Here is a 12,993-nt window from a genome sequence, read left to right as displayed (position 1 = left end):
TTATAATTAGTAATTATGATGTTTACAGGTCAAACTGAGCATAATTTGTTTTAATACAATGAAAAATAGCAAAGCGTTATACATAGAGTATATACTTTGAAAATATTTACATGTTTATACATTTATATATTCATATTCTTATATTTTATATCATGTATAAATATATTTAATATATAACCATAACATATTTTTCTTAAATATATACTGTACATGCATGTGTTTGTATTTATATATACATAATAAATATACACTGTCCACACATATATATATATATAGTATGTGAACAAAAACTTTTTAATCGTTTGACAGCACTACTTTTTACAAATTAAACCTTTAAAAAGTACTATTTATACACAAATATGTGACAGATTCCACTTGAAATGTATGATGCACACTCATTTTTTCTAGTCTATGAAAACTGACATTGAAGTAGAAAAATTGGAAACAACAAAGTCAGTAATCAACTCTTGTTATTTGCTTTTTTGGAGGAAAAAAAAAAAAACATGACACCGTCTTTGTCCAGAAACACAAAGTCCTTAAATTTGCACTGTGTCTGAGCATGTTCTGGTACAAAGCTGATGATGATAACGGCAAAACTCTGCTTTTATGAAGCATTTCCTTAGACTATTGCATTCAGGAGACCTACACAAAGCAGACTCCTGGTGATACTCGCGTTCCCAAGCGCCCATTCATCTATTGTCCTGTGCCAGATGTGTTGTAAACTGCCCCATTTATGCTTCTTTGTCCTCGCCCTGCTCACATTCACACTCTTACCCTGTGTGAAACACATCGATATTCCCTAATCAAAATTCTTTTGTCTCCAATTTTCACATTTACATGTGAAAAACAATCCGTCCCATCAACATCAGCCTCTATTCTGCATCTACTCATCGTTGCCTTTGTCAATCTAGATTATTTAATCTGTATTGCAAGTCAATTTAGAATTTTCATGTCTTTTGTATGTTTCTGTTTTTTTAATGTTGTGGTTCCATATAGGCTACTATCTTTATGACTAGTAATATAGTTGTAGGTCAAACTGCCCCTCACTGTTTTTAATACCATTTTCCCAAAACATCACACTATAAAAGATAGTAAATATTAACCACTACAAATAGCAAACAGATCAAAACAGTATTTTAACAAAACAGAACTTACAAAAACAGTACAAAAATAAATATGAGAAATAAAACTGTATTTAACAATTTTTTTCACATTTTCTAGTTGTATTGAATATTTGTGACCCTGGACCACAAAACCAGTCATAAATCACAAAAATGACCGATTTTCCTTTTAAAGTAAAGCTCACGTTCCTTGAAGCTATTTTGTAAATTTTCTACTGTAAATATATAAAAACTTAATTTTTGATTAGTAATTTGCATTGCTAAGAACTTCATTTGGACAACTTTAAAGACAATTTTCTCAATATTTGGATTTTTTTTTCTTTTTTTTGCACCCTCAGATTCCAGATATACGTTTAATTTCCACAAAATGTGAACATGCTGTGTACAGTAATTACAGCTCTTTTACAAATGTAACCTTTATAATGTGCTTGTTCAGTCAGTCAGTCAGTATATATTTGTCTGATAATTATATAACCTCTTATACTGCATATTTAAATTCTGTCGGTGATTTTCACCCACATGATGGGCCTAATCGCGCCTAAACTACAGCATAGTCGCCTGACATATGTTACTTTTCTCAGCGCTGATCAGGACAGGCCAATCACAGTCGGCGCCCCTCCCCCCTGCTCATCTAATACTGAAACGGAAGCAGATTTCGCTTTGTGACGTCATTTCCACCTGCGCCATTAGCCGCCGTTTTCTTTGTTAGGACGAGTAGAAAAGCTTCGGCACGCATTTCCAGCACCACTCTCCCGCATCTGCTGTTTGAATTCTCTGCAGAAGTACTGTAAGCCGTGAGCGACATGGATGTCAATAACAGCAACGTTAAGCGTAAGAGCAGCGCCGGAGACAGTAAATATCTGCCGGAGTTACTGGCGGAAAAAGACAGCCTGGACTCCTCGTTCACGCACGCCATGAAACTGCTCTCTGCAGGTCAGTGCTGCTTTATTCATTATTAATCAATTCGCGCAGAACGCCTTACTGCAGCTTCTGTAATTGTTTTTAATTAACGTAGTGAAGTCAGGAGTTTTGACCGCCGGTTAGTTCGTATTCATACAGGGAGAGTTTCACGTGCGTCGGTGAAGTGCGCGTTGTAGGCCGCACGCAGTGGATTTGGTCGCTTGGGCCTTGTTGCGTTTTCCTTGTTCGCATTTTGCTATATGCTTTGCTGTAATTTGAGCTTTGTGCTGTTTTGCATTATGTTGCGTTGTTTTAAAGTTGGAGATATGGAAAGTAATTTTGCACCGTTTAAAAAAAAAACTACAAGTTCAGGTCTGAGAGGTTTGGCTCCCACCCTTTAATTGCCTTGTTACGAATATGATGAAATTAGATCAAATTGTAACCTCCTTTTAAAATCGTTGATGTATTATTCGGCCTAAGGTGCTGAGATTGCGCTCATGCAAATGTATGAAATGTGCATGCGATTTTGGTAGAAAATAATGTGCTTGGCATATTATGTATGCATCTCCTGGTGCATTTAGACACATTACAGGGAACAGCATGTTTGAGGATTTTTATTATTTTAATCGAAAGTTGCGTGTATGTGGCTCACTTTGGCCAGAATCGTTTGCATTTTCTTTGTGGAGAGAGACAATCCCGTGATGCATTGCTTCAAGGTCTGTGGGAGGGAAAATAATCCCGGATTGCAGACAATGCAAGAGAAACGTGGATTATAAATGTAACCAATTCTGTACCGAAAACCAATAAAATAAGCGCATTTTTTTACGCAAAACGTATGTAACTAATAATAATAGTTAAAGCATTCCACTGATTCCAGAAAGTGTAAATTATTATCCCCCCCCCCACACACACTTTCATTGAATACCTGGATTTCCCCACTGCCTTTTTTTTTCTTCTTTTTTTTTTTTTTTTAATGAAGCAGAAAAAAGTTATGTTATTGTAGATGTTGGTTATAAGACAAATGTTCTTCTCTTTTAGTATTTTTTTTTTATTGGATTATGAATCTTGTTTGTGTACTTTTCTTGTGTATGTTTCAACCAAAACCACAGTCAACACTTTTAGAAACATAATTTTATGCTTGCTGACTTCAACACATTAAATGGAAGTCTGCCCAGTCATGTGGTTACATTAAGTAAGTGCTTATGATAAAGTAAGTTCATTAATTTCTCGTTGCATTTGGCAATGTAGTGATGGATTTTTCTGATGGAATTGTTGCGGCGAAGCAAAATTTAAATTGGTTTTGCTCTGAGCTGATCTTGTTTTCTTTCGCAGAGATTGAAAGGGTCCAAAAAGGTGAGCCTAAAAAAGAGTCTGAGACATATCTGGATCTGTTCACCGCCAAGAACGTGAGGGTGAAAGAGAGGGTGCTCATTCCCACGAAGCAATATCCTCGGGTAAGCAGTTACACACTGTCTTGAGTTTTGTCTGTACATTGCAAGGACGTGTTGGTTAACAAATAATTTCTCAATGTTTCCCATCAGTTCAATTTTGTGGGAAAGATTCTGGGGCCGCAGGGCAGCACCATCAAACGTCTGCAGGAGGACACCGGTGCGAAGATCTCAGTGCTGGGCAAAGGGTCCATGAGAGATAAGAACAAGGTAATGAACCAGTCTGCACTGCTAATGAGTTTACTGTTAAGTGACCTGTTTACTAAAGATTAAATTGTGAAACCTGCAGGAAGAGGAGCTGAGGAAGGGTGGAGATCCGAAGTATGCACACTTGGCCATGGAGCTGCATGTGCACATCGAGGTTTTTGCTCCAATTCCTGATTGTTACCTGCGTATGGCTCATGCCATGGATGAGGTCAAGAAGTTCCTAATGCCTGTAAGTATGAATGCAAGCAAATTGATGCTTTAATCTAATACAATTTTTCACATTTTTATCATTTTTCATTTTAACTTATCTTCGTTTTAATATAACATTTAATTGTGCATGCTCATTTCCCCTGTTTGTAGCAAATAAAAAAAACACTTTTATACAATAAAATGTACAATAAACTACAATATTTTTTAGCATTTCCAATTGCTCCACTAACAAAAGTGGAAAAAAATTCATGATAGCATTTCTGTGGCTAAAGAAATGTAAAAAAAAAAAAAAATAGATATATTGAGTGAATTTCCACTGAACAGAAAAGAGAAAATTGTCAAACACGGGTGTTTTCTGTAATTTAATGCCAAAGTATTAGCACAAAGTATAGTTTTATGAATGTCCATATTGTTTTTAAAATGAAAATATGTAACAATAGTATGACTGTGTGAAAAGTTTATTTTTTGAAACTGTCTAAAATTAATAATAAAAAAATAGCATTAACTCAAATTAACATTGTTGCAACCACACGCATATTTATATTTTCTTTTTTTATGAACTTTCGCTGGAGCTGTAATGTTTAAAGTCATTTGAAATTAAACTATTTAATAATTGTTAACTGATCAGCCTGTTGTCCTCCTTGTGTGTCAGGTGGAAGGGCTTGACGAGATGCACCCAGATGCATTCATGGATCCAGGGTTTCTGAACGGTGCTCAGGATATTCATGGCCCTGGCAGAGGTCTCCCTCCTGGCCGAGGCCGTGGTGGCCCACCACCCCCAATGGGACCTAGGTGAGAGAACTATATCAAATATATACCCTCTGTTACACAACGTGCATCTCTTAATATAATTGTCTCAAGTAATGTGAACAATCGTGAGTGTTTGGACTACATATGTAGTAATAATCCGTATATATTGTTGTACTCAAAGGGGTCGTGGTATGCTGCCTCGTGGAGCACCACGTGGAGGAGTTCCGAGAGGAGGTCCAGGGCGTGGAGCTGCAGCGAGGGGAGCCCCTACAGGAAGAGGTGGTCCTTCCCCCCAATCAGCAGCCAGAGGAGGCACAGCCTCTCGCTCAAGACCACCAACCCAGGCTCAGAGGATGACACCATCAACCGCTCTCTCCCACCAACAGCACCCATCCAAACCTGAAACCTATGGCGAATACGTAAGTCAATGTCCACAACACCACTGTTAAATAACTCTTATATGCACTGCCATTGAGAAGTTTGTGGTCAGTTTTTTTTTTTTTTTTTTTTTTTTTGATTAAATTGATCAAAAGTGACAGACATTTATAAACTAGTCAAATAAATGGCCCTTATGTTCATTAAACAATCTTGAAAACATCATTTTTATAAAAAACACATCGTATTTATCCTTGCATCACAGGAATGAACTACATTTTGAGAAATATATTGGTTATTTTGAGTTTTAAAGTTTCACCATATACCTGTTTTTGCTGTAACTGTAATCAAAAAATGAAGCAAATCGTAACAACCCCAAACTTTTGAATGGTCGTGTACTATAAAACTCATTAGCAAATGGTTTTACAATTAAATTTATATTTTGTTGCAATACTAGTTTGTGACTGCATTTCCTTTACTTGACTACACAAGCTCGTTCAGACCTAAGTAACCAACCGGTCTGTTGAAATCAGCCAGTATTTTGTCAAACTTAACTTAAATTCAAAAGCCAGTTAAAAGAACCATTTGTTTGTGAATCAGACCACACTGGTAGCTCTGTATGACTTTTTTTCCCCCTTTTTTTTCCTTTTTTTTTTTCCTTTTTTTTTGTTGTTTTTTTTTGTTTTTTTGTTCTGCATTTAGCATTAGAACAATATCTTATTGTATTATCCACTTTGTTGAAACAGGTGTTTCCTATTTCCAGTGACAAGACTAAAAACGTTCACACACATTTAGCTTGTGATGCATCTCCATGCGTTCTGTATTTTCTCAGGCATATGAAGAACCATACGCAGAGCCTTCCTATGAAGGTTATGAGAGCTACTACAGTCAGCCTGCTCCACAGCCGTGAGTGCAGCTTTTCTTTTTTTTCCCCTCTTAATTGGAGACCCCTTTCTTCGATTCCTTTCATACACTTCCAACAACTAAATTTAACATTCTGGCTCATGGTTTTTCAGAAGCCATGTAATTCTCTTCTCATCCAAAGTCTTGCCTTGAGTTAATTTTAAAACCTTGTACAAAACCGATTTTAACTTATTTTTATATATATTTTATTTTTTTCTTCCACAGGGATACAGAGTATTATGATTACGGTCATGGAGAGGCACAAGAAACTTACGAGTCTTACAGTAAGACATGTTCTTGTTAATACTTGCATCATTGAGTGAAATGTGCAGCTTTTGGCAAATCTTTGAGACAATACGGCCAGATTATACTACAGACTCTAATGTAAAACCTTTATCATGCATAAACCGGCGTCTGATGCCAGGAACACACTATGTATGCTGCAGTCAGTTATCTATGTTAAGGGTGTGTGTTTGTGTTTCTAGCTGAAGATGACTGGGAGGGCGGAGCTTGGGGCGGAGCAGGTGGAAAGGCTGCAGCTGCCCGACAGGGCAAATCGTATCGGGAGCATCCATATGGCAGATACTGAGAGCTGTCCGTCACTACGGTTGCCTGGCAACTTCCTCCCCTCGTAACCTCTTGTAACCACCTAAAGTAATTCTAGTTGTTATTTTTGTATTCTGTTTCGGTTAAGACTCCTTTTTAATATTCTGAATCTACTCTTTCAGTAGGATGACCATAATTTCGACGTGACACATTTTAGATTTGTGATTATATGCTGTGCTTATTCTCCTTGCATTTGTTTTTTTTTTTTTTTTTTTTTTGCTGTTTTTGTTCATTTATTTTAATGCTTAAGTGTTTCTTCTCTGAAAAGTTGATACCTGAATGCTAGATAATTAGCTGATGGCCATGTGTAAAATGACTTGCTTAAAAGAGAAAAAACAATTGCTTGTTAATGTCACTTAGACTTATTCCAAACGCGCTTTTGTAAGGCATAACAAAAAAAAAAAAAAATCTGAGGAATGCACAAAATATTAGTTCCTGTACAAACCAACATGTTACTTATTTTTCAAAGAACAAATTCCATTTGGTTTGAGGCTACTTATTGTTGAAAGTCTCGTAAAAACTTCGTATCTGCTTATTCGTTTTGTTAAATGAGCAAAACAAATATCGCAAAGTTTGTAGTTTAGATTTACTTGTAGTCTGACAAAAAGTACAACTTCAAATCTTTGTACGTACAATACTCAAAATATTAGAAACTTGTTCTTTGGTGTTTATAGATTTGCAGTCTCCCAAATATTAGCAAACTTGTGTGCATTTCCTAACTAGGGAACTAAATATGTCCAAAATGTGTCCCTATCAGTTTGTCAATAAAGATAGTTTTCTTTTACAGCCTTCAAAACTTTTGTATTTGACTTTTATTAAAGTGCTAATATTCATCCCATATAAACCTGTCAAACTTTTGCAAACTGTCCAAATCCTGCATGAAGTTTATAACATCACAACATTTAGATAGAAAACTTGTTTTACTCACTTAATGCTGTTCCAAATATATTGTGTATAAACCGTTGATAAATAGTCTGCAATTATGTGTTAAGTAGATCGTGAAAAATGTGCATATTATGTCTTGTACAGGAACAATTGACCTCTAAAGCATTAAAGACAAAACATTTCCAAAATGTTACCTTGGTCCCCCAACAAACTAATCTCAATTCTTTTTGTTTTTAATCATTTTAAAGGGGTCATATCTTTTAAAATCAGCTGGTCATTAAGCTTTTGAGCGTTGATGTTCATACTATTAAAAACATGCTGTAACATTTAGGACTCAATACTTAAGTAAAAATGCATTAACTTTAGTGTGAAAAATGTCTGCCTGTTTTTGATGCAAAAACAAGTGGATTTGATTTAATATGACCCCTTTAACAAATAAGTCAAGCTATTCAACATTGACAATGATTTATACACAATACTAAGAAAATCCTGGAATTTCTTTTTAATGTGTTTTATACCTGTTTTAAAAGCAATAACCCTGTTGCAACCTTGCATCAGAGTCACTAAATCCCTCTGATGTCACAGAGACTCTACATATCTGTCTTCTATTGAAAAGGATCTTGAGGTAAGACCTGCAGAGTCACCTCTAAAAGCGCAGATAGATTCCCCTTTTTAAAAGGTAAAGTATACATGCACAAAACAATTTAGATGTTTGGTGCTCTGGTAATATCTGGTAACTTTGCGTGCAAAAAAAGCAATAGAAACGGAATATGTATTGTTCAACCAAATCACTCAGCACAAAGGCTTTTGTAGCCCAGGATGAAAGTTTGACCGTGAAGATGATTCAAATGTTGCATTCGCTGGCTTAATAAACAACAAAATTGGGAAAGAAGGCGTAAAGTGTAATGCAAGCTTCAAAAAAGGTAATATCAACCCTAAATTTCTCTCTTAGCACAAATGTTCATTCACTCATTTTTACACAATCATTACAAATTCAAATTCCGTTATTTGCAAATTCAAAAGTCAATATTCTTAAACCTGGCTAACGCATCAGAAAACATTAATTTTTCTAAAACTTAGAATGTTATTTTATATGCAACTCTTGTTTTTAAAACCAAATAGATTGTAGTTTTTAGTCAAAATTACACTGTTATTAAAAAGTGTTCTTGTAGCTGTACAAAATAGACAAAAAAAAGTCCTCAAATCTAATAAGCATGTAATGAGATGTGTGTAGAGTTGGACTTGTGTTTGTGGAAGTGAGTTGTTGATTTGTGAGATCTTGTGTACTAACTCCTCTTTTGTGTTGCTCAGTGACTGATGCCGAGAGGTTCTTTCCAGACTGGCTTTACCAGGCAGCTGCAACAGGTGAAGTGTTGGTGTATATCTACAAAATGAATGACTTGCAAGCATGCCATAATTTGAACAAGCAAGTGTGAAAAGTATCTTTGGTAAACTGTACATGAATGAGAATTGTATATAACATCTTTAGCTGATTGGCTCCGTTTGATCTGTCTATATGCCGTTAATGCGTGAACTTCATATTATTTGTAGTGCACTTGCCGTCCAATAATGGCAATAAGCTTTGTTTTGTTACCTTCTAATAAACACAGTATCAGCTTTAAAATGGTCAATCATAACACAACAAATCAAACAAATAGTTTTGTCGCTCTTTTAATGTAGAATGCGCGATCGCTTTAGCCTGAACCTGTATCTTTCTCTTTACTGCTTGGCTATAATATGAAACGAATATGAATGAACATCAAAAAGTAGGCTATTTTATAAGAGTTTAGTACAACTTACTGAAATGTCTCATGTAATTACACATTCAGTGCTTCAAACTGCGGAAAACGTGTAAAGCTTAAACAATGGCATGTAACAATATATTTACCTCAGAATAACCACTCGGCGTCCATTCAGGTAAAAATAACTATGCAATATAGTGCATAAATTTAACAATGTTTTATAGTTATGTTTTTATTTAACTTGTTTACATGGTAAGACAATGCAAGGAGCTAAAGGTAAAAATCTTAAAATGAGACTTACTAATACAAATTCTTTGGTTTTACCCCCCCCTTGGCACGGAAAGGTCTGTTTTGCTCATGATCTGAATCCTGGTAAAACGGTTGCCTTCTATGGTCTTTTAGGATAGTTTCCTGAACTTTGGTTTAAAAGGGTCAATCATCCAAATCGGTCCACGTAATCTCATGCAGAATCCTTTAGCACAGCCACAACATGATACTGGGTGGAGATCCAGTTTTCTATGGCAAGTTATTTCACGTCTTGTAACATTACTGGAAAGATCATAAAACTCCAAATTTATTGGATGAAAGAGTATTGGAACCCTGCCAATGGCTATGTATTTTGGCAGTATTTAATATGTATTTGTTATATATTAAGCTGTTAGAAAAGTCTATTTTGTTGTATGTGTAGCACCAAAGTTCCCCTAGTATGCATTTTGGCCATTCTTTTGGAAAGCTGTTTTCTATCTTGCGTAATACATATGCATGCCTCTACAGCTCCTTAATCTGAGTGGGGAAATCTGAGACCTATCAATGTTGTTCAAATGTGACTGTAAGTTTTAGACTTAGTTACAGTCTTAAAAAAAAAAAAAAACTAACATTTTAATTAGTTCTCTCTCTGTGTTGCAGGCTTTTGGTGTCATTTTGTACCACAGAGGAAAATTACAACGCCGTTTTATACAATGTCTTGTGACACAGGAATGTTTAGTCACTATTTTAGTCTCTTTTCTTTTTTTAATCTTGTTTTTAAGTTATTTTGTTACTTTTTATACATGCATTTGTTTTTTTGGATCCCAATAAATGATTTTATACTGTTATTAAAGCTGTATTACTCATTGTTTCAAAATGAGTTGGTATTGCAGAAGTGTGCATGAGTATGCTTAAATTTTAAGTGAAGAGCTTCTCTGGTGGTTTTAATCGGAGTGTTTCAGCATAAATTTTAGGAGTTATTTAAAGGGAAAAAAAGCTAAAACTGTAAAAAAGTCTTAAGTTAGAAAAAAAGGTAACGCTTTACTTGAAGGGGTGTGAATAAGACTGATATAACACCTTCATAATCATGTCATGAATATGAAGGGTTTTTATGCATGTTTGACAACTGTAAGTGTCATTTGCTCAGTTATGTAATTTAATGCAAAGATGACATTATTTGACCTAGCCCATAACAAAGACATCTCAAACAGTGTCATCTTTGCATTAACTGAGCGAATGACACTTAATGAGTTGTTATAAACATGCATAAAAACCCTTCATATTCATGACATGTCATGTCGTGATTATGAAGGTGTCATGTCAGTCTTATGCACCACCCCTTCAAGTAAAGTGTAACTGAAAAAAATCTTCATGGTGATCATTTAGGGGGATGCAAGTGATTAGGAAATGGTTTGCCCAATGTTGTGGTAACCTTTAGACTTAGTCATATTTAGAAATATTGGCAACTTCAATCAACCAATCAGTCAATCTTAAAGTTTGCTTGAAAGTTTAAAATTAAAGTTTGAAGATTAAGGCCATGTGATCTATCAGCAGTCGATGGATGAAAAGAAAATGAATACCCTTGCGGTTGCTATGCAGTTACCAGGGCTGGAGGGTAACTGAATACATGCAACTTTGTTACAAAGTATGAGTAACGTTTTAAATGCGTGGTAATCAAATTGCATCCGCAAAGTATTTTAGATTGTCCAAGTGATTTAGTTTAAATTATTTTTTTAGTAACGTTACTGTCCTTAAGATATTTCACCTAACAGATGTCTACATAGGCTATACACAAGAAAAAAAGACAATTTATAAAAATGGCCCCATTCAAAATTGTACATGTTCTTAACTGTCTGTTGTTACCTGAATGATCAACGACCGTTTTCATGTTTTGTTTTGGTTGTCTGCGAGTCCCTTGTTTTTTTCCCGGGGCCTGTACATTTACATTTACATTTATGCATTTGGCAGACGCTTTTATCCAAAGCGACTTACATTGCATTCAAGTTATAGTTTTTACATTTCTTCAGCTCTTGCTTTCCCTGGGAATCGAACCCATGATCTTGGCGTTGCTAGCGCCATGCTCTACTATTTGAGCTACAGGAAAGCCTGTACCATGAAGCCGGATTAGCTGGCTAGCCAGGTAAGTTTTAGTTTGCACCAGTCCTGGGTTTTAGGTACCTTGAAAGTGGCTTGGCTTTTAGCTGCGTTCATTGCCACAGTAAAGTACACTCCACACTATAGTGCAAAGACAAGACACCATAACTTCGTTTTTGGTAAAAAAAAAAAAACTTATTGCTCATTATGGGACATTAATGACCTTTTATCATGTGTTAAAGTATCATGGAGAAAAGCCCCGGAGAAACCAACACAGTATATAATCAGTTACCGCTCTTTGATGTTTTGAAAAGCTCAAATTATGGTGCTCTGCATTTGTTTGCATTCGTTCGTCAATGCTGTGCGAGCCTGGAGTTATATGGTATTCTGCCTTTGAACATAAACTCAATAACTGTTCGCAATTAAATCCCCTTCCTTCCTTTTTTTTGTAAGTCGATAAAATCCATTGCAATGAACGCCATCGATCGGATATGTTTAATTCGGAGCATTCGCTTGAACGCCATTGGCCAGTTTCACTGGTGTGATTCAATAAGGCTTCAGTAGTATTCGAGGATTCTAGGTTTCACACTCTGTAGCAGAGCGGCAATCCACCTGTCACTCAAGTGGCCACGCCCTTAATTGTGCACAACTTTAAGGCTTAATATAATTTAAATGGATGAGTGTTAAAAAAAAATTCAACCCCCTTACAGTTGTCACGAATGGCAAAATTAGCTATATAGACCAAAACCACTTTTTGTACCAGGCTGTAAACATAAGAAAATATGTAATTAATCGTAATTGCGAGTTATAAAGTCAGAATTGTGAGAGAAACTCGCAATTATGAGAACATATCAATCCCCCCCCCCAAAAAACTGATTTTACATACTAGTATACATTTTAATATTAGAAACAGTTAGTATTAGATGCCAGATAGCCTATTTATTAAGACTCTGGATAATTGATTTTTAGAATAGAGAACACGGTTCTCCCAAGATTCTGAAGCAAAACATTAGACAAAAACAAAATATGTAGGCTACTTCACTTAGGTTTCTTACAAAATGTTTTATTTAAATGCGTGTAAAATGTTATAAATGAGCCAATTACAATAAAAATATGTAAAATTATTTGAAATATATATGAACTTGTTTCGTTTTTGAACGAATCTCTTGATTGAATGAATTATACATCAGATACATTTTAACAGTCACAGTCACCTTCTGGCATAACGTAACATTTATAATTGGGGCAGCGCCAGAGAATTTTAAACGCAGGTGCTCAGGGGATGCTAGATCAATGACAGGGGGAGCTGGGCAATAGTAAATATGACCAAAACAGGTTATTATTATTATTATATTAATAATAAAATCGTTGTAGGTGCATTTCAAGTATTTATGAGGAGTGTGCCTATTATCGCGCTTAATTTATGACATGGGGGCGCCCGCGCAATCATCTTTTTTTTGTTTTCTTGTGGAAAGAACTTAAAATACTTATTCATTTTTGGATGTG

At 35.5% G+C, this 12,993-nt stretch overlaps 1 protein-coding gene across 2 annotated transcripts; it reads left to right on the top strand.

Moving 5' to 3' along the window:
• Positions 1-1,782: 1,782 nt before the first annotated feature.
• On the top strand, positions 1,783-10,238 carry khdrbs1a (KH domain containing, RNA binding, signal transduction associated 1a). Of its 2 annotated transcripts, XR_009273973.1 has the most exons (11): positions 1,783-2,054; positions 3,354-3,475; positions 3,563-3,679; positions 3,759-3,905; positions 4,539-4,678; positions 4,818-5,055; positions 5,844-5,917; positions 6,140-6,198; positions 6,400-6,568; positions 8,717-8,770; positions 10,054-10,238. XR_009273973.1 is itself a non-coding variant. In XM_058796268.1 (9 exons), exons 1-9 carry the CDS (start codon positions 1,925-1,927, stop codon positions 6,501-6,503), a joined length of 1,131 nt encoding a protein of 376 aa, XP_058652251.1. In that variant the 5' UTR covers positions 1,783-1,924; the 3' UTR covers positions 6,504-7,316. The 2 variants fall into 2 exon arrangements, 1 of the variants encoding a protein (XP_058652251.1); XM_058796268.1 differs by lacking the exons at positions 8,717-8,770; positions 10,054-10,238 and having other exon boundaries at positions 6,400-7,316.
• The last annotated feature ends 2,755 nt before the right edge of the window (positions 10,239-12,993 follow it).

The sequence above is a fragment of the Onychostoma macrolepis genome, chromosome 13 (assembly GCF_012432095.1).
Source record: "Onychostoma macrolepis isolate SWU-2019 chromosome 13, ASM1243209v1, whole genome shotgun sequence".
NCBI classification, from domain to species: domain Eukaryota; kingdom Metazoa; phylum Chordata; class Actinopteri; order Cypriniformes; family Cyprinidae; genus Onychostoma; species Onychostoma macrolepis.
The sequence above is the reverse complement of the archived record's forward strand: the minus strand, read 5'-3'. Positions and strand labels throughout refer to the sequence as shown.